Source organism: Manacus vitellinus, unplaced genomic scaffold (genome assembly GCF_001715985.3).
Source record: "Manacus vitellinus isolate BGI_N305 unplaced genomic scaffold, ASM171598v3 scaffold_18_pilon, whole genome shotgun sequence".
Taxonomy (NCBI): domain Eukaryota; kingdom Metazoa; phylum Chordata; class Aves; order Passeriformes; family Pipridae; genus Manacus; species Manacus vitellinus.
Window position 1 is genome coordinate 8,114,616 of NW_021939324.1, and position 21,916 is coordinate 8,136,531.

A 21,916-nucleotide genomic window follows, 5' to 3' on the forward strand; every position below is an offset into this window, starting at 1 on the left:
GACCGGGATGGTGTAATTCTGTGCCTCACCTGCTGGTTCCCTAAGACAGCCTCAGCAGTTTAGCCCTGGACCTAGTGTGGACAAAACTCTACCTAGTCTTGAATCACCCAGACACTGAATTCAGGAATCAGGAATGTTTCTGCTCTACAGCTACAGACCAGAAGAAGAAAGGAGGGCTCTCCTATCACTGAGTGTCCCACTGACATTTTTCATGAACACTGGATGAAAAAACAGTTAGGAAGCAACTTGTTACCTGTCATTGCTGCAATAGACACAATTTATCCTAAAGACCGACCAACACGTTCTCTGCCCAGATTTTTGTATTTTTTGCAAAATGGTGCTTCTACAAGAAAAGATTGTTCCTACTGAAATTTTCTTTCTAGCTGTGTTCTGTTGAGGTATAAGGTGCAACACAAAGGAACTTCTGAATATCCTGTGTAACAGTCACTTTATTGCAAAATGAGTATCATAAGGTAGAAAATTTACATTTGACATAATTCAGCTTTTGAAAGAAATATACAAGCCATATTCCATTTGTAGAACGGACAACATGAAATACAAACTGAGAGTGAGACTGGCCAACTGACTGAGGGGTGCTCAGCTTGTAAAATGTGAGTGAAGAGTGCTTCAGTATTCATACTATCTTGAGTGTTATTTCACTTTGTGGAAACACTTCATTACTTTTACCTAGTATATTGTACACCAGCAAGGGATTTTGTTTAATTGAGGTTTCTGTTAATTAGGCTGTAAAGTATAAGCATCTTGTAAACAATGAGGTTGCACTATGGGGTTGATAGATTACAGTATTCTGACCTTTCTCCTCAACTGGCTGTTAAAAGTGATAGATAAAGGGCTAGGTTCTGATAGGCAGACATCTCATAGCTTCAAAACTTTGGGAAATTAGTAAGCTTTTTAATTTAAAGCTGTTTCAAACCAACTTGAATATAGAGAAGCCACTCTGCCATGGAGGCGTCTTTTGCTCTGAGCTTTTTATACCATTTGCTTATGTACTTTGGATGTGTTCACTTCAAAATCAGAAAGTACTTATTCCTGATTAGTGCATTTAACAATACTATTGTTAATAAGGAGGGAAATTATTTTCTTACACTCCAAGTGCCATGTAAGTACGGTTTATTTTGCCTATTTCCATGTCTCATCTTTTTTGATCATCCTTGTGAATCTTCTACATAGCACATTCAAAATCTGACACAAATGTCAATGAAGTGCTTGGAATATTCCTGTTACCAAATGCCAAGGCTGCAGGTGACTGTAAAAAGTCAAAATGTTTCCCCTAAAATCAACAGCCTCAATCTCCCTTACACTTTCAGAGCAAATAGGCCTTGCCTTTAGAAACACATGGCATCAGCTCACAGAAAATTCACTGTCATTTTCTAAAATGAAATATAAAGGAAAAAATTCCAGCATTAAATTTAACATTAAATTCTGTGTTTGGGCAAATGGAATTGGTTTCTCTAATCAGCATTAAATTATAATTTCCAAAACACTGAAAACATGGATGGGAGGAAGTAATATTGAGGGATGCTTTTATGGAACTTGGTTTCAAAATACAAATATTATGTGGTAAGCATAGTCACAGTACAAATTGTGGCTCTGTCATGGCCTCACTAAATGAGTTCTAATCTCTCTCAGCATCCTCATCTGCAAAATTGTAACAACATTTTCATACTTCAGAGAAGCGCTTTAAAGGTTATTTAGCAAAGTGTTTGCTTATGGCTCAGAAAATACTAACTATTAGGTATTATAAATTATGTGCTAATTTCTCTTAGGCTGCAGTAAAGCCTGAGCTAAGCGCTTTGCAGGAAATCCCCACTGTGAGCTCCTGTAGCTAATTTTGGATAAGGCTATCTACATAAAAGCATTGTATAATAAAACAATCACTCATAGCTTAGCATCTTCTTTTTAAACTATTATATGTTAGCTTCTCTGCTAAATATGTCACAGATTATTAGGAAACCCAACTGCATAGTCTGTATACTTAGAAAAAAAATTTAGAAGATCTATAAGAATTATTTATTACTACTTCTTGCTTTTCAAGCTTTGGTTGAGAAAACTTGTGCAGAACTCCCTGCAGTTAAGGATCATGATAGAAACTGGTGACAGAAACTGACTGAGGAAATTATTCTTTCCTGAAGTGTCAACTCAGCAAACACAGAGGAGAGGACCATGTTTATCCTCATTAAGACAACATTTAGGCATGTGATTAACTTGCAGCATGTGCAGCATTGCCAAAAGCACATAGATAAATGCTGCCTTGGAAAGGGACCACAAACACATACAACTTGTCATTCTTTAGACATGTTATTTGGATTCACCTCAACCAAACCATGCCAAATTCTACGTCTGTTAGTTAGTGATGACTTGTCCACCCCTTCTGCAGTAAGTGATTATTTTACAATATATACAAAAGTATCTAAAAAGCATCCCCTTCGTTTCAAGCCCTCATGCTTTGTGCTTGATTAGGAATTATCCCCTAGTTTTCATTCAGTGATCTTGTGTAAATGCTTTTCTGCATGTTGTCCAGAAAGTGCACATGCTGTCCTTTGAGAGTTTTCTGATTTCACAGATGTGGAATAAAATACTCCATCACTTCTGGCTTGCAGCATGAAGCTCTTCCTTGGCCAAAGCAGCTGGTTCTTAGGTGCTTTGTGAAGAAGTCTGGGCATCGTATTTCCTAAAACTGTGGTTACGAAAAGATTCCCTGCAATGAAATAAAGTTGGCACATGAAAAACAGTCCAAGAAATACCTGCCTTGTGAAAAGAAGCAGCTAGCTGACAAATCTTCAGCTGAAACATGTTATGTGCTGGCAGGTCAGAGTTGTCATTCCTTCTTTTCCTCTCACCCCACACTGGGCACAGTGGCTTTGTGAAGAAGCACATATTCATAAGAACATAAGACTATTCTGTCTCAGTCATGTGACTAAAAAGATCTATGTTTTCTTGGAATGAAAGGATCATTCTTAGTTCATGCTAACTAATACCACATGGTGCCATACCTGTTCTATCTATTTCTAGCTTCAAATGCAGAAGAAATCACAAAATGTTTCCAATATCTTTTCGTTAGGGTAAGGAGGAAATCTTATCTAATGATGCATTAAAATTACATAAATCCTCTACACCAGGAATGAGCAGCTTGAGAAACACAGTTAACACTACAATCAGCTCCAATGGAAGTCAGCAGATTTCTTTAATCAGGAATGGAGTTGGCAGTGTATATTATGGCCTGGTTTCAGCAGATAGTGAAACTCCCTTTCTTCCTTGCAAAAAATAGCATATTTTTGTATACCCACAACAGATAACCCTGCCCTAATTGTACCTTGTGCTATGGACTTTCACTACAGGTTTGTACAGCTCTGGAATCTTCCTCTCAATCATGGGCCTAAGATTCTCCTTCAGCTTCATGTAGTTCCTTTTGAGCTCTTGATGATATTCCCGCTGGTCAGCAGTAATAAGTTGCTTATTTTTCTCCACTGCTTCACCACACCTAGGCAAAAGAAAAATCAGAAAGGAATGTCATGTATCATCTCTACTTCTGTTAAACTCATTCACTTTGTATTAGATATTTTGAACGGACAAGGATACAGGTCTTTTGATCTAGGCACTCCTCTGGTAACTTGTCAAGACCAAAGTGATAATGAATTAATAAGAAACCTCTGTCTTTTCCAAGTACACAAATTGAGATTATATTTTTTAAACATCAGAAAAACATGACAGACCTAGTAAAAACAAATACAATGACTGCAGAATACTGAGCTAGCTGCTTACTTAGCATAAACAGATGCAGTGACAACAGCAGAAAGCAGAAGCTGTATCTGTTGCATTATTTAACTCAAGCTTATGCTTCAGCAATTATGCTTTGTTTGGACTAAGGAGAGGAGTACTTTGGTATAAGAGTATGCTTGTTAAGATTTACCAGCATATCTGAAGCAAAGGACATATATGTCTGCCACTACCACTGTGTAGGTTTGACAGATAGGGTCAAATGTTTTCTTATGAACACCTTTCTTTATAGCTTCTAAATGTCACTTCATTGAAAGTAAAATCAAGGGTGTAGTCTGAAATGCTTGATTTCTGTAAAAATGTCAAAAGATAAAACAAATGGAACATCTTAATTTATACATTATTTGTTCGGAGTGTTCAATTTTTCTCCCATTTGGGATGCAATGCCTACCTAAGCATTTGACACGAAGCAGAAGATAACAAGTCTGGCCCAAGTGTCTAAAGTGTGAGATGCCAGAATTCATGATGCTAACATGTATAATTAATAACTAGTTATATTATCGTTGAATTATTGCTATTATTGACTTTATTGATGCAATTCAGCATTTCAATTTTGTTTTACTGACCTCATTATAAACTCTCTGAAACACAACCTCAGCTTGTTGTGATGTCGATAAAGTTTGGGGTCTGCTGGAATTTCGGCCAGGAACACTTGTGCTACCTCTAGCGGTCCCTTATAGGAATAACACAGGAAAATGTTAAAAACACTTAGACTGAAAACAGACCACACGTTGTTCAAGCTGTTTGTTATTTCATGAGTGGGATTATGAAAGAAAAAAATCCCATGCATAGTTACCATAACAGGTTTTTGCTCCCTTACCCCCGATATTTCCTTTTGCAAGCAGAGTTTTTGCCCATCACATCTTATCCTCTCCTGTTTTTATTTCTCCTCCAGCCCCACAACAAAGGGAACAGAAAATCCTACTCAACAGAGAAGAGCTGGGATACTGACAAACCCGGTTAGGTTAGAGAAACACAGCTCCTATGTGTGGTATTACAAGATCTCAAGGGAGTTAAATAAGCCCAGCACAGAAAAGGACCACTCTTTCCAAAGCTTATAGCAACGTGTTATTTCAGACACTTTGGTTGATGAAGAATCTGGAGAAATTGAGAGTATTTAGGATTTTAGCAAAGAAACCAAACTTTGTGAAATTGTGCATAATACCAAGTTTTTGCTCAGTTATGTCTCCATGCTTTCATTAAAAAAATTTTAATTGCCTGGGGTTTTTTGTTAGCATGTATATTTAAGTTATAGTTATTGCATCTCAGCTTTCTTTTTAGGCATTCAGGTCTTGACTTCATTTATTGACTTAACTTCTGTAAAACTGAGTTTGCAGTGGTCCCACGGCAGAATTGTTACTATTATTCCCATTGCCCAAGGATATCTCTGGAGTGAACAAAATGGCTGAGATGGCTAGCGTGTTAGAAATGGAAAATACTTGGTTGCATTCGCAAGGCTTCTGTGAGCGTCCGCACCTACAATCAAGGCAGCGTTTCCACAAGCACTTTCACCAAAAGCATACCTAATGAACAATATACAACGACTAAATATCAAGGGCTGAAGTTCAAATGCACATTGTGACTAAACGTATCTGACTAGATGTACTTCTTCCAGTGCAAGAGATAACAACAAAAAAGAAACAATGAGAGAAGTACGCAGAAGCTCTTCATCTGGCTTATCTGGATCCCTTACCTGGTTTACAGTGGCTCCAACTGAGCCCTGCAAAACCATCTGGAGCATTTTGGCATCTGGTGGTTCTTGGTTGGTGGCTGCAGTTAGTTCCTGTGTTTTTTTACGCATATCTTCAATGGCAACTTCAATTGGGGTTAAAACAAACTAATGGAAATGGAAGAAAAGATGCTTCATTACCTTAATCATGCATGCAGTTGACTTGTTCTAAATCTGACAATATCACTATCATTTTTCCATGTCAAAAGCAATAGTTGCAAAACCCAGGAAGACTGTTCGATCTAAATGTCATCTTGGAAGATATCTGCATCTGATCCAAAGCTCTTTCCCATCTTATCATTTGCAGTAATAGGGTGTGAATCAGACTCCCTGTTTGCATAAATTCATTATTATTCTGCTGACTTCATGTCTGAAATTGCCCTTTCTACAGCATAAAGCTTCCCATCTCTAAATCAGCTCTGATCCCAATCTAGTTCTCTGACTGTACTTCTAGCTAATTCTACTTTATCAGCTATAAACAGAACTCCACTCGTCCTCCTACGCAGCATTACAACTAGGAGGCCAGAAGAAGAATGTACAATTACTATCCTTTCTTCTCCATAGTAAGTATCTATTTTGCATTTTTCTACCTTTCTGTAACACTCCTGTTTATGAGAGCAACATCTGAGAAATTCAGCATTCTTTTTTTTTCTGCCAAGCATAGAATTTGAAAGTCTTCCTACCCAGAGACTCATTCAGCCCCTGAGAAATTAGATCTTGTCTTCAAAACCCAATTACCTCTTCTCTTTCAAGGACATTGATTCTAGTTTTGATGTAGGGGAAAGCATGCATTGTGGTTAGGATGGTGTTCCTCTTGTACTGCTCACTAAGCTCTCCTCGGGGACGCCCATCCTTGGTGAAAGGCGTAGTGTACATGAAGCGACAGATGTTGAAGTTCTTCTCAAAATAGGTAACTCTGTCCTTCATCTCGTACTCATCAAAATATGGCTCCACAAAAGTAATTTGTATGTATGCCTATGAAAAGAGGGAAGAACCATTACACTACTTTACAGCTCAAGGAGTGTAAAAGGAATGGCACGTGAAATATACTGTAGTTCGCATTGGCTAAGGATGGTCTGGAAGACCACAGAGCTGCAAATCCTTCAGGGATCCTTCTCGTATTCAGAGTTGATGAAACTTGCATCTAGGAGGGTACAGCTTAACCTGGATCAGGACCAGAGCAGAGACCAGAGATCAGATCTTCTAATTTTCATACTCTGTGATAAGCTACCAAACAAAGCCTGTCACAGAGGCTTTAACACTCCTGGGCACAGAGATATAGTCAGGTTTGGTTGGGTTTTTTTTGGGGTTTTTTTGGTTTTTTTTTTTTGTTTGTTTGTTTTGTTTTTTGGTGCCTTAATGTTTAAGCATAAAAGTTGCAAGGGGGGCCCTTCTCTTCCTTTCTCTTCTGTGACAAAGCACTCAACACTCTTGGTAGTACTTTCCCTACCTTATTGGGATCCAGCTTTCTTCTGTCGACAGGAGCAGAGTCCTTAATCACTTCCACAGCATCCTCCCCAAAACACTGGCCATAAAATCCCTGGAAAGGGAACAGAATTATCCCAAAATGTTTTTATTTAGAATGTTTTTATTGTATCTTATGATACAAATCAGTTAGTTACTGATTATATAGCAATAATACTATTAGGAGTGTGTGGGTTCATTGGAAAGTATAACATAACATTTGAGACCATCTTAACATAATGTTTTTATCTTTACCTCTAATCTGTGAGAAATCTCAGGAAGCTTGGTAATTGCAGGCTCCTTATAAACAAATTCCTGTTCATCCAAGTCCCCAAATTTGGATCCATAGAAACCAACACGGAAGTAAGTTCCAAACATTCGTTTTTGACCCTAATTATTAAAAAGAAAGAGGAAATTTACAACTGATTTTTTTTTATGTGAATGTCATAGTATTTGGATGCCATTTTTTTCCCAATTGATGTATAAAAAACCCCACTAGTCCTACATTTTCCCCATTTCAAAGCCACTTCTATATATCAACAGTGCAGATGGATTAGAAGCACAGAGATCACAAACCATTACATCACAGCACTGTGCTGTCTCTCCCATGGGAGACAGTTCTCCACAAACTTCCCCAGCGCTAGTCCTTCCAATAGGCTACATGACTTCCCATGGTTCTCTACATGACTGCTCCAACATGGGTCCCTTTCCAGGGGGTGCAGTCCTTCAGGCACAGTCAGCTCCTGAGTGAGTCCTTGACACGGTCACAAGTCCTACAAGGAAACCTGCTCCAGCATGGGCTCCTCTCTCCATGGGCCTGCAGGTCCCTGCCAGGAGCCTGCTCCAGTGTGGGTTTCCCACAGCATCACATCCTCTTTCAGGCATCCACCTGCTCCCACGTGGGGTCCTGCATGGGCAGCAGGTGGATCTCTGCACTCCCACTGACCTTCATGGACTGAAGGGGGGCAGCTGCCTCACCATGGTCTTCACCATGGGCTGCAGGGGAATCTCAGCTCCAGTGCCTGGAGCATCTCCTCCCTTTTCCATCTCCTCTGACCTTGGTGTCTGCACAGTTGTTCCTCTCACATATTTTCACTGCTTTCTCCTCTGAATGCAATTACATCTCTTCAATAACTTGTTTTCCCTTCTTAATTATATTGTCACAGAGGTGCTACTACCTTCTCTGATGGGCTCGGCCTTGGCCAGCAGCAGGTTCATCATGGAGCCGGCTGGCATTGGCTTTGCTGGACACCGGGAAAGCTTCTAGCAGCTTCTAATAAAAGCCATCCCTGTAACCCTTCCCCTCCACTACCAAAAGCTGCCAACACAAACCCAATACATATGGGTTCACAGTTTTATTAACACCAGTCTTAAACAAACAGTGTGACCCAGCAATGTGTCTTGCTAGCAGTGCTTTGCCTCACAGGTACCTTATTAATTATGCTGTCAAAGGCCTTCTGTAGCTTGCTGTGAGTCAAGGTAAGTTTCCTGAAGTCTCGATGTGCCTCCAGTATGGGAATGACGATTTTGTACACCTCATTCACAGTTTCATACAATCCTCCCTTGGGAGAAAATAAAAAAGGAAAAAAAGAAAAGAAGAAAAGAAATTAGTCCCCATGCACTCTGAAAAGAAATTACATCTTCATTAATGCCTTGTCTGAAAAGAGAATTTATGGGACTCATCTGTTAATCTGCTATGTTGCTTGTTTTAGCTTTCTAAAAACTAGTAATAGTAAATGGGTAGTTTTGAATAGCAAACAACCATATGGATGTATTTGGGATTTCTGATCTGTTGGGCTCTCAAGCCTAAACTCCTGTCTAATGCACATGGTTTCTACTTCAGGATTAGAAGAGTTAGAAATGCAGGCCAACCAGAGCTGTGTCCGGACAAAAGGAGCCCAACTGATATCTTGAGAGGTGCTAAATCACACATCTTCTTTAGCACAATGTTAAAATGTTGAGCTACTTCAGTATTAATATCATGACTCTTTACATGGTAAGTGGAAACTATGAGACTGGTGGTTGCATGCTGTGCAAAAACATAGGAGTAACTCTCACATGCTTTGTAAAAATTATAGTTTAAGCAAGATTTTTTCTTAAGTATACTATCCCATGAAAATATTAATCAAAAAGCTTTGTTCATGCATGAGACAACCACTTTCTCTTGATGCTGCCTGTAGTATGCACAGCAGAGGTAGATATATGGCTAAACTAGGCTACCTGAAAAGCCTAGCTTCATTGATCTGACTGAAGCAGGACTGGGATGGCTATAAAATGTGGCCTCTTGTTATCTGGAGTGTGGCAGATCTGTAGCACTTGGTTTAGCAGTAAGACTTTGTTTCCTCATGCACAAGAAAATATGGATGTGGCCCAAGTAGTCCACTATCCCCTCCTGGTGATTTTGGCCCTCACTCACCGTGCTGAAGAGCTCTGCAGCTTGTTCCAGCAGCCCTACCAGTCCGCTTTCTGAGAAATACCTTCCAGAACATATGCCATCTTCATCTGGAGACAAAACATCATCTGAAACAGCAGATTCCTCCAGCACATTGGTTGAAATGTTCTAAAATACAACAGAGCACAGAAATCAGAAACCTAGATCAACAGTATATTATAAAGATCGAGGCAGAAACAGTTTCAACATATTTACATGATAGGAAGAAGAATGAGGTTATACAAGTGCAGTCAGGGGACACACAGTTAAATTCCTTTTAGAATTGAATATAACATCATAAATCTCTATAAATGGCAGATCATGAGTTTTGCTACAAGAATCATGAATTTTCTTTCTTGTCTAAGGTTTAAAAGGCAGGCTCCTGTGGGTCTCAAACTGGCTCTCCTCTGGTGGCTGGATTTCCATGGAGCTACAGTGAGCTCAATCTCCAATGCCTCTGCGGTCACAACCAATGTGCCCTTCCTGCTGCTGGCACCTGGGGGTGGGGAATTCCAAGCTGCACTCTGGACCTCCTGCCACCTGCTTGAACTTAGCTTTACTACTTGACTTGAGCTTTCAAGTTTTGATTAGACTTTTGCAAGCAGAGGAGAAGTAGGACACAGACCATATTGCTCTAAAATCTCCAATAACTGAATGCTGCTTCTTTTTTCATCCTCTGCCATATTACACTTTGATCCTGCAGAATTTACTTGGTTTCTTGTTAAAGTTATCATGCATTTAAATAGAACTAAATGAAGTACACAGTGTCAGTCACTGTTTCAGGATTCTAAAACATGGAATAACACGTCTATTGTTCTTCAGGATTCCTTTGAATAAATGACACTGGGTAGCATCCACAATAAAAATTTTATAATACATAGAAGTACATGTACATTAACACTAAAATATGTGTGCATACAGTATGGGACTGGCATATGTAACTATCAACAGCAGCAGAAATGCTAAGCTTCGATTTGCTATTAATTAAAAGGAGTTATATTAGTGTCATAGTGTCTCACTTCAGCAGAAACTGGCAATGACGATCTGTCTGAGTGCAAGATGGATGCCAGCTGGCTAGCTAGCTAAGTCCTTAAAGACATCTTTATAAAATGGCAGAGACACTGAGGGCTGTTACTATTGATCAGATTCAGATAAAGAATTGGCACCACACATCACTAGCAACATTGGACTTCCCCCTTGGGTTTTGTGGATGTATTTATTTCTCCATGGGTGAAATTTACTCCAACCGTGCTGCCATCACAGTGCCTAATCTGCACATCCTGTCAGTTCCACTGGAAGGCTGAGCATAAACCTCAGGACAATATTCACGGGAGTTAAGGATATGTCTGAATTTTGGCCAGAGGGAAAACTGCAGCACATGTAGCACACCCATGCCACTTTTTACCCACCAGTCTCATTGAAGATAGTGGCTTCAACCAGACTTAGCCTCACATACGTATGGCAACTCACGACCCATGTTGCAGATCAATTTCTGGTTTTCCTTTCTTTAACAGTGGTCATTAAGGACAATTTTCATGTGATCTCTGGTGGCCCTTCCCCCCCCCCCTTTTGTAGCAAATGGAAAAGAGTCCAGAGAAATGATTTATTCATGAAAGTAACAAGAAAGTCACAGACACCAATTATCCCTTATTCACCTTTAACTAATGTCAGGCATTTTACAGTCCGGGCACTCTAGCAGGAGAGAGCCTTCATGATGTACTCCTAGTGCTTGTGTGATCTTTTGCAAAGTGGGCATGCCTCACCAACTTTAGCCTTGATCTACCTTTCATATTGAAGAATTTTATATGTCCCTTATATAATAAAGGCAATATATAAATTGCCATGTACTTCATCAGCAATTATTTTGGACTTCACAAGGCCTAGTTTTCTTTAAGAAAAAGAACCACTTATGTAAACTCAAAAAACCCCGTGATCCCCAGCCCATATCACCATGTTAAATGTGGCCATGGTAACCTGCAACCTAGATCCCCAAAACAGCAAAGTCCAATTAAGCTACTGCTGAGCCATGACTAATTAGCTCTGCCTCAGCAGGTAGACACACACACACTAAGTACTTATCTGTGGTAATATAAAATGACTTTAAAACCATTCCATATGCAATTCATATTCTCACTAATTTTGCTTTATCACTTGCAAAGGGGATTTAGTGTAAACATGAATTAAGCTCAAAGGGAATTTCATTGAAAGTGACTCCATTCTGATTTTGAGGGATAGTTTTGTCTGGCACAAAAGGAAAAGTGTTAGTCTAGTGATAATCAGTTTTCTGAATGCTAACAGACTCACTGCAGAAGACCTAGGTCAACTGATTTGATCCTTTGCTGCCTTATTTTACTCATTTGTAAAAAGGAGATAACACTTCTGCTCATCCAGAATAATATTTTTGTACACATTATTATCATCCTCAGTTCCACAACTAAATATATATCACTGATATTAATTAATTTCATATCTGAGCCAAATGAAGAAATGATCACAGAAAGAGTCTAGGGCAGAGATCTGTAACTCTGGGTAAAGCCACGGCAATCTGCGCAGTCTTTCTCTCTTTTAACAAGGTCAACTGAGTAAGAACTTCACAGGTGCTACAAAACACAAACCTGTTTGTAAAGAATGGGAGCTCTTTTCTTGAAAGCCTATGTAGAAATGCAAAGTGTTATTATAGTTAATTATTGTTATTGAGCAAACTGAAATTCAAAATTATGCTGTCAGATGAAGACTTGTGCAATCAGGTTCTGGTCATTAAGGCATTTTACTACCTCTCTCCTATGAGGCAACTGTTCCATTGGCAAACACGTATTTACACAAGGATTTTGATGAGAGAGATTGATTTGCTGCTTTTAAACTCCTACATTTTTGCTTTCCTAGTGCCTTGTAGAATAGACTTCAGATTGCTAAAATAATTGAAAACATATCCATTCATGGCAATCTGCATAGTTTAGGAGCAATGGAGGGAGGAATTGCATTCTGGTCAAATGTGTTGAGTTTACAAGTACTCAAGGCAGCCTGGGAGCAGAATGACATTTCGAAGGGAATGCAGAGTTTACTTATATCTACATAATGATAGTATGTAACAAGCAGAGAGAAAAGAAGTAAATAGAAGTAATGAATGGAAGTTAGAAGATATACAAAACTGACAAGGGATGCAAAATGGCAGAAGTATAAATCTATGGTCGGAAGTTTAGCCGATAAAAAGAGTACAAACAGATATTCTGATACTGAAGAAAATCAAGAATAACACTAGTCCATCACCCAATTGCTAAGGAGAAATTGCAAATACTAATGCCCAACAAACTAAATTAAATGCAAAATGCAAAGTGGTTCAATCATGTTCACATTTACTATTTTGAAGGGAAAAAACCCCAGGTGGTATAGTTATATCAAGGGATGATGAATGCACCAACCTTAGAATTAGCCATTTCAAAATCACCTTGACAATAAAATGTGCTCTTTAACTGTTCAAAAGAGCTCAGCAAAAGGGTAATCAAGCAATGAATACAGACTTGCCATGTTTTAGAAAACTGGAGAAGTCCCAGAAGAGGAAATACCCTTTCGGGTCCCATGTTGTTAAAAGTGTACAAGATGCAGCAGATAGTGGTAGGTTTACCTACAAAATGGTGGAAATACTGATACAAAATTACTAAAGAAAACATTAAAGGGATTGTAGTTAGTCTGAATCAACACTAGACTACAGAAACCTGATACTTTCTAAAAAAAGAGATTACAATCTTATAAAGGTAATAATAGATATCCATACAACATCTGAGCTGATTCTGCAAAATATTTCCACTAATTAGTTGAAATGATTTATAATCATTGCAGCCAACACTCTGTAAATTAACAATGGTCTCCACTGGTCTTAGCAAATAATGATAAAGGAGGAATTAACACAAGGGAATGTATTAAGGGTTTGACTATTTCTATTTTTAATAGTATGTGAAAAAAAAAGCAGTAAAATCATTGAATTTGCATATGAAGACAGTTCAGTTAAGAGTAACAAAAATGCATAACTTGATAAAAAAGTATATATATATCTGCATTTCAAAATGTCTAACTTTAACAATCAAGAGTTATGCTTTCATCTATGTGATGTAGAAGAGTAAGGTGAAAAACAAAACACAAGAAAACTGTCTGGAAAAGATCAATGTATTACTTAGTAAAGAGCTCAACAACCCCGAAAGAACCAGTGGAGTCTTTGGAGAGATAATCTGAGAGCTACTTCTCACACTGAAAGAATTCATGGGACATTTTTATTGGACTTGGATGTACTGTGTATAGACTACAGTGATTGTGTTATTCATCAATAAAAAAGGGCTGGTTAGTAATTCGAGGACCATCAAAGGATTGGAGAATATGCCTAAAAGAACTGAGTAGCTCCAATTACCCAGATTTTAAGAAAGGAGTTTGAACGATGCATCTGTCACAGTTGACAAGTAACAGCCCTAAGAAAAGGCATGTGAAAACAGAGGGGCTCTACTTAGCAAGTCAGAGATTACAGTACTGAAATGCTGGAAATAAAAGTTAGAAGCAGTTGGATACTAAAGGACTAGGCTTTATCAACATAAATCATTGGAATAACCTACCAAGAGTAGTGTTGCTACACTGCCATTGTAACTTTTCCCCCTCATACATGCATTTCTACTTTACTTAACGCAAGAAGGAATACACACATCAGAACACATCATCCCAGTCTTATGTAGTCAAAGCTTTTTACCTGAAAGCTGACACTGCCCACTGGGAGATAGTTTCGATCCTCAAGCATGCTCAGGTACTCTGCCACCAGTGCTGCAGCATGGACCAAGCACATGGCTGCTTCTGTGTAGCACTTCCTCTTGGTGTGCTTCTCTGCCATGTTCTGCAGCCAAGTCAGCCTCAAGTCTGGTGATGTCTGGTATCCTTTTGCAATTCTAACAACAGAGGGCAGAAAGGAGCTGTGAACAATCACTCCTCAAATAACAGAAATACCTTCATAATTCTTCACCTGGGTGAAATGGAGGAAGCCATCTCTGTCTTTATTCTGTATAATTCACTAAACACGATGCAAAAGAAATGGTTAGGCAGTGGTAGGCAGGATACCCAGGGCCCATGACAATAGTAAAACTGCTGCACCTAACACTCTTCAGTGTTTACCAGTCCCTGACTCCATCCTTGCTCAAATATATGCCGACCTCCCAGTGGTTCCACTGCAGTGTGCTCACTGCTGCAGCCTGGGCTCCCTGTGACAGATCAGCCGTGCTAAAGAGGGAATGTACAAATCCAGAACAGCTAGAGGGTTTGTCCACAGCATGTCCCTAAAATGCACAGGTCTTGTGCTCACCTCACTGCAGAATTCCCTCAGTTGCAATTCTAAACAGATTCACCTGTACATGAGGTCCATCAGCATCTCCGGGTCTTCCTGAAATTCCCTCATTTTCACCGTATCTGATAGGATGCTGTTCAGATTACACAGTAGCTCCTCTACCTGCAGTAATATAAAGATCAATGTGCATTTCTCAGGGGTTCATTTTTTCCTTCTGGAAAAATAACAGCATATGCACCAGCTGATGTTACTCTCTTTAAGTCTCTTTTACCCAAGGGAATGTCAGGATGCTGAATTGCTGCAAGATATGTTTTTTTTTCAGCTATATTCAATGCAGCGAAGACTGCTGACATAGCAAATCTTACACACATATTTTTATTAAACAAAATGAGTTGAAATCCTTTGATCTATTTATTTCTGAATGAAAAAAAATCAAACCTATGTGCTAATGGAGTTCAGCTTTAGTTGATCTTTGATCTGATAATAAACCAGATGTTTTTGTAAGTCTTCAGCACAAGCTGAGTTACTGTAAGAATTTTAGCAAATCATCTGACAATTGCTTGAAATGTTTGTCATTATTGCTGCTGACACCTTATGAGTTGGCAAAGAGAGAGAAATTTCCATGGTACTTGTCTGAAAACATAATGAATCAAATTCCACCTTGGGATATTCTTACAGTTCCTACTGGGGTCCAGAAGAAAGCTGTACTCAAAACTAAGAGATGATTCTCCTGTAATGTGATTTCAGAGGACATTCTCAAGAGTTTATACTAAGGAATTTAGTCATCCACTTCTTCCCTGCTTATTGTTGTGTAAACTCATGCAATAACCAGTGCATCCTTATTTTTGTTGCTTTGAAAGACCAAAATCTAGAACTCGCTTCAAGCACACTCCTATGTGAAAGCTCCTGATAGAAGACATACGTGTTAAAGAAGATTTTACCTGGATGGGAAATGGAGTTGCCTGCATATCCATATCTTCCTCTGCATAGGCTAAGATGGTTCGTAAGGACCGTCGAAGGAATTCCTCATTAAAGTCAGGTGATTTTCCCACCAGAGAAGCTAGTGACATAGTCACCTGCATCTTCACTCTTGCAAAATTCTTTCAGAAGACAAAACAACAACATGAAAGAATGATGGCTGCACTGCATCATGCATATCTCTGTCTCCTGTTTAAAACAAACCCACTTTCTCCTACCCACATTGAGTGCATTAAACTTGCCACTCATACAAGTGGCCTGTGGTACTTCAAATCCAGTCCTGCTTTACCCATTTAAGCCAAAGTTTCCTAATTCTGACATGTCTGTACTTTGGGACTAGAGTATTCTTTCGAATACACATGCTTGCTTGAGACAAAGGGAGTGACCAAAAAAAGCTTGAGGCCAGTGGGTGTGACGATCAGATCACCCACAGAGGAGAAGAAGAGGAAGCATGACTGGGAAAACATTCTGGAAACAGGTCTGGGAAGCAAAAGGCCTCTGAGGGCTTCAATCGGTGATGCATTACACCTTGCTAATCACAGTGTCTCCACAGTACATTTTTCTTCTGCAAAGAAGAAATATCCAAGGCCTACATATCCAAGGCCTTTAAAGTAACAACTAGTAGAGTTGTTACTTTAACAATTGTTAAAGATTGTTAACAGTTTAGATTGCGTGAGATCAGATGCTGTCCAAAATGCTAATGCATGTACTTTCATGCTAGAACACTATGAACCTACATGCATAATGTACACATTTTTATTTCATATGTGTGGCAAAAATCAGAGTCCAAGGACTTGGCGAAGAATTCCCATTAATACAAGTATGCAGTACTACTGAGATTGTAATTGCATTAGAATAGAACTAGACTAAGTAGTTGTGACACAGAAGTGAAAAAAAAAGTGAGAGAATGAAGAGTATTGCTTAAGCATTGTATAGGCTTTGCTGTCAGAGGCCTAATGCCGTTCCGTTTGAAGCTGCATTTACAGATGTTGCAGGAAAAAGTCACATTTTCCTAAACAAGGCAATGAAAAATAATTAAAACTACTTTTCCCCTATACTTCTAGCACTTCTCCTGGCTCAAATGTATGAAACAGCAGACCATGTGATTGTCTGCAGATGCATTCTATTTGCTATGGCAACTGCAGTCTCTGTTTCAATTGATCACAAAAAGGTGTCACAGAACATACTGCTTTCTAAAAATCTTACACTGGTAGAGCTGAAACTGTATCTCATGAGGAGATAGAGAGTGGCACAGGCTTGAGTCCGTGTAATATCTATGCTGCTGCTGCAGTGATGGAGAACTCTTTGACACAGGTCAGCACATTGTTCAACCTCCTCTTCAAACAGCAAATCTCCAAACTAAGGGAAACAGAGAAGAAAACATTCATTACTCTCATTTCTAGCATTAAAACATCATTAGCTTAGTGCACAAAAATCACGGGATTGAGCAAAAGACTAAATTTTTCAAAATCAACATTTTATATTTTTTTTTAAATTTGGACTTCTGATTCCTGTGATGCTATAGGTTTGATTTTTAAGCTTTTCTACAGAAAAGAAGGGTTTGGAAATAGCCTTTGTGTTTTGAAAAAGAGAGAAACAGACAGAATGACAACATTTCTCAGAGTGGGATGGCCCCAGGCACTTTCAAAAACATCAAATATTGTAAAATTCTTAGAAGTAGTAGAGTTGCTATTCTCAGAATACATAATGGTTGATGAAACATGCAAATACTTCCTTAAGCATATGGAGCAATTACTAGCTTTTTACACCAACGCCCTACCCTTCCCCAGGCCTCCAGCATGTTCTTCCACCTACAGTGTGCCACAAAACTTCCACTGCCCAGTTTTCACACAAGACCCTCCTTTACAGCGTCTTCACAATGCACACAGCAGACAATAAGCTCAGGGGGCAAGATGTCTGTCCTAAGAAACTCTCACCATAGAAGCACAGATGCACCAGTATCATACACACACATAGGACTGATAAAGGTGGGTGAGTGAACACAAGATATTATTATATGGGTCTAATTTGCAGACCCATTTTCCAGTTCTCAACTTTTTTCAGTCCATTATCTCACTGTTTTATGTCTAATTTATATTACAAGCCTGGTGGCACAGGGTTTTACCATTTTTATTTGTAAAATAACATCTACATGCCTACAGTGTAATAGAAGTAATAGAAATAATTACAATGATTGCTTCAGAAAATACAGAACTGAGTCAGCTTAACTAGAAGATCTATTTCAATGAGAATAATGATTGCTTCACAAAATTCATTATTGTAATTGGAAGTTAGCTTTTAAAGATAAAGTACAATGAAAACATAATTATTAGTTTCATAACTACTCAGGTATCTACCCAATCTACCAATTAGACTTTGTCACCCAATCTGCACTTGAGAGCAGACAGACATTAATTGGACAGGAGTATCCTGTTTCTTATTTGCATTTCAGAATAGTTTAGAGGAAAATCAACGTTTCATGGATTCTTCCTTTGTGGAATTGCTTTTCTTTGTTGGAGAATGAATCTTAAAAAGATTTTAGAATCTTCATGAAGCACCCAACCCATTTTGCCCTACATTATGAAACATTGGGTCAATTTCTATCCCCATATACATTTTGAAGTTCATGTGGTTTTTTTTGTTTTGTTTTGTTTTTGTTTTGTTATTTTTTCTCTTTTGATCTTTTGGTTTTGGTGGTTGTTGTGTTTTGGAGGTTTTGTAAATTGGTGATAGAGAAATAAAAGGGAGACTAGGATTTGGCCTAGTTTTCAGGTAGAACAAAGATGAAAACTGTCAACATCTTAGAATCTACTTAGAATTTTGGAACATATCTTAGAAGTAGAAACCTAGCATGATGCCCCAGATCTCTCATGATCTTTGATTTCTCTGCTGCTCAACTGGTTGGAAACAAGTCCTGATGATATAATAACTTAAATTTGACTTTATGGAAATTGTGCAAACCCTGGCATTAAGAGCCCTCATTAAAATCAGAATGCATTTGAAATAAAATATGTGGAGTCTTTTATCTTTCTATTAGTAAATCTTCTATATTTGAGAGCAGACTGCTAAACTCACAAGATTATTCCGACTCAGTTATTCCATCATGTGTGCTCAGTGAAATAACCTTACAATAGCTGTAGAAATCCTGTAACAACCCTATAGACAGTAATTTGTATTTACATATGCAAAATATATTTAATGAATGCCAAAAAAAAGTAGTAAGTGCACACAGCTCTGCTCTAGAAATGCTGCTCTAATAATTTGACTGGAAGCAAGAAAACAAAAATATGTCAGGAGCATACCTTGGCAATGAGTGCTCTGAGTGTAGCAAAGCAATGAGTCAGGTAAGTGGTGCTCTGATCGAAGCCAAGAGAATTTACCAGGACCTTCAAAACTCCTCCCAAAAGATTATCTCTGCACTCTACCGCAAAGCTTGCCTACATATGGAGGAGAAAAACAATAACTGTATGAGATAGTTCAGCAAGGAACTAGAACATAGGAGCTGAAGTTCTGCTTTCCAGTCCATGAGACATCCAGGAGTTTAGAATTTGCAGTTTTTTCACTTGTTAACATCTGCTTCAGAGGAATTTCAAAACAATTCTGTAGTGATCAGGAAGACAGAGCAGAACATGTCCCAAACATTTCCCAATTTCTGCAGCCCCTCCAATGTATTTTTAAGCTCAGCCAGTTTCTGCAGTGATTCTTGAAGCTCTGTTCACATTTTGTCCAATCCTTCATGTACCTTGTATTAGGAACTGATCCTGTGACAGGCAAGCATCATCCTTTCCCTTGCCTCCTCATGCTCTGATTTCCTGGGCATCTAGGCTAACAGGCATACTGGTATGTTCTGATCCAACCCACAACCCAAATACTGGGTAGACTAGGTGCTGTGAGTGGTGTCATGTGAAAGCAATGCCCAGTACAACAACATTCTACTAGCTAAATGCTCTTCTACTAATATGTTTTCAAGCACCGAGTTTTCTCCTCGCTATCTATGTGTGTGGGTCCCACAGTAGTATTCCCATATCCATGAATTTGGATTGTCTCTCCTAAACTGGGAGGTTATGCCTAAGCAGAGTCAACTATCACTTTTCACAGGGGTCAAAGGACCTGTGAAATTTTACTGCATCTGACTCCTAGCTGTTAAATACATTCTGCACATTACATTGCTTTAGGAGGGCACATCTCTTTTCAGGACTCCAGAGGTGGGAGATACTTTCCTGCACAGAGCATTCAAGGTTAAATCTTTTTGTCTCTTAAATCCTTATGTCTAGGATCATACATGTGAGTATGATGTATGATGGCCCAAAGGCCATCCAGCACTACAGTTCTAGATTTCTAATATCTTCAGCTACATTCCTGGCATAAATGAAGGTTTTTCTTCTCTCATCCTCTCCAAACTCCAGGATCATTGTAAGACAGTGGAAAAGGCTTTCAAAAACATCTACTGAAGACAAGGTGGTAGATTTCCCTTTTATTCACAGTAGTGCAATACCTATAGCAGAAAGGTCTTGTAGTGACAGTATAAGACAGGCAGCAATTTAATCTTTGGATTCATTCTTATTCATATTTTTCTTATCTTCTTTTTTTTTTTCTTTTCAAGACTATACAAGTTTACAGAAGATCTTGAATTAAAATATTTTGCATTGTCTAAGAAACAAAAGAAGAAATGAATCTTGCTTCCACTGCCTTCTGAGGGAGCAGGGACTGGTACCAAGCCAGCTCTGCCATTTCTCACCTGGATGATGTTCTCTTGCATATCGAGAATGATCAGGTTAGCTTCAGTTGCCAAGTTTCCACTGATCAGGGCTTCTTGATCTAGCTCAGCTTTGGTCCTGCAAAAAGATGTCCTAATTTAAGCATGCAGACAGTACCCTGCAGACAGACAGCTCTTTAAACAAAGCCAAAATAGAAATGATACCATTCTGAATGATCCTGTAAGAGCAAACAATGGCAATAGTGTTCAACAGTATTTCTTCAAAACTATAGAGTCAGTTGAGGAAAGCTGATATTGTAGAAGGGAAGTCTCAAAGGGGACATCCAAAACTAGGCCTCTAGATAGCTCAAATAGATCCTTTTGCTTCCTTAATTGTCCTCTGGGTAATGGCTACTCAATATCATGTTCAATTGTTCAATAAACTGCGCTGTAATTTCTGAATACATTGCCTGTAGCAGGACACAAAAACCTGAAATGGAATAAGGGTGACTGTTCTGACAATTTCAGAAGAAAAAAAGTAAAAACGGCAGACTAGGACAAAGTGGAAATTGCTTCAGTGCCACAGAAGCAGTGTTTAACGTAGGCAATTTAAAATGTTTCTTGAGACAGCAGGTCCACTGGGGTCAATACAGCAGTACCTCAGGCCATTTAAAAGAGAACTGAAATATGTATAAAAGATATAGAAAATGGTGGTTAAGGCAATGCATAATACCTTCTTCATTGAGACTCAAGGACAATGTCTGCAACATAGCTCCTGTGCAGCTGAATATTCTAAGCATAGGTGAAGCTCCTAACAAAAGTGCATTTTCAGACATCTCTTTTATGCCAGAAACACAAAGAGGAGGCTTTGTACTTTTCCCTAAACTGCTCAAAAAATGTTGCCTGGCCAGAGGATGCCTAGAGCTTGAGAACAGAGATCCTCTGACTTGGGACAGATTTCCTAAGGTGCATTTCTGTGGTTGGAGCAACACTCTTACAATCACACTTCTGAGCAACTTCAAAATCTGTAGCAGCTCTGCTACGTTCATTTACCCAAAAATAAAACCAGAAAAGTAGAGCCATCCTTTAGGGCACAAGCAGATAATTCTGCTGATGGCTAGGAAAGGAAATCAGGGTAGTAATATGGTTACTATTTACAATGACTGACTCAAAGCAACAAAGAACAGAAGGATCTGCCAAAAGGATGGTGCTCTAATCAAGCCAGAGATCACCAAACATGAGCAAGAACTGAACAAATTGAGCGAACAGTATAGCTGTTTGAACCACTTCCAGCAACCACGGAGCCTTGCACATTGACCATGCTGACTAGATCTTCCCTGACATGACACATAGTTTACAGCTGCTACTACAATCCCAAAACATTATCCTCCCTGACTCCTGCTAACAGTGCTTCTTGATATTAACACGGCATGTCAAACCCAGCTTAGCTGATTTCATGTGGCAAAGCATATACTACAGTACTGTATATAGTGAAGAACCCACAGC

General features: G+C 38.9%; 1 protein-coding gene across 3 annotated transcripts in view; it reads right to left on the reverse strand.

The window, feature by feature from the left end:
• Window positions 1-1,762: 1,762 nt before the first annotated feature.
• Window positions 1,763-21,916, reverse strand: part of DOCK8 (dedicator of cytokinesis 8) — an 86,557-nt gene continuing 66,403 nt past the window's right edge. For all 3 annotated transcript variants that reach the window (XM_018070458.2, XM_018070460.2, XM_018070459.2), the window contains 15 exons: window positions 20,453-20,549; window positions 19,017-19,151; window positions 16,921-17,073; window positions 15,678-15,836; window positions 14,798-14,898; window positions 14,152-14,344; window positions 9,408-9,551; window positions 8,422-8,553; window positions 7,247-7,381; window positions 6,978-7,067; window positions 6,266-6,502; window positions 5,492-5,635; window positions 4,365-4,471; window positions 3,335-3,502; window positions 1,763-2,719 (listed from right to left, as the gene is read on the reverse strand). In XM_018070458.2, the coding sequence (XP_017925947.2) occupies window positions 2,656-2,719; window positions 3,335-3,502; window positions 4,365-4,471; window positions 5,492-5,635; window positions 6,266-6,502; window positions 6,978-7,067; window positions 7,247-7,381; window positions 8,422-8,553; window positions 9,408-9,551; window positions 14,152-14,344; window positions 14,798-14,898; window positions 15,678-15,836; window positions 16,921-17,073; window positions 19,017-19,151; window positions 20,453-20,549 (2,059 nt within the window). In that variant the 3' untranslated portion in view covers window positions 1,763-2,655. The remainder of the gene's footprint in view (window positions 2,720-3,334; window positions 3,503-4,364; window positions 4,472-5,491; window positions 5,636-6,265; window positions 6,503-6,977; window positions 7,068-7,246; window positions 7,382-8,421; window positions 8,554-9,407; window positions 9,552-14,151; window positions 14,345-14,797; window positions 14,899-15,677; window positions 15,837-16,920; window positions 17,074-19,016; window positions 19,152-20,452; window positions 20,550-21,916) is intronic.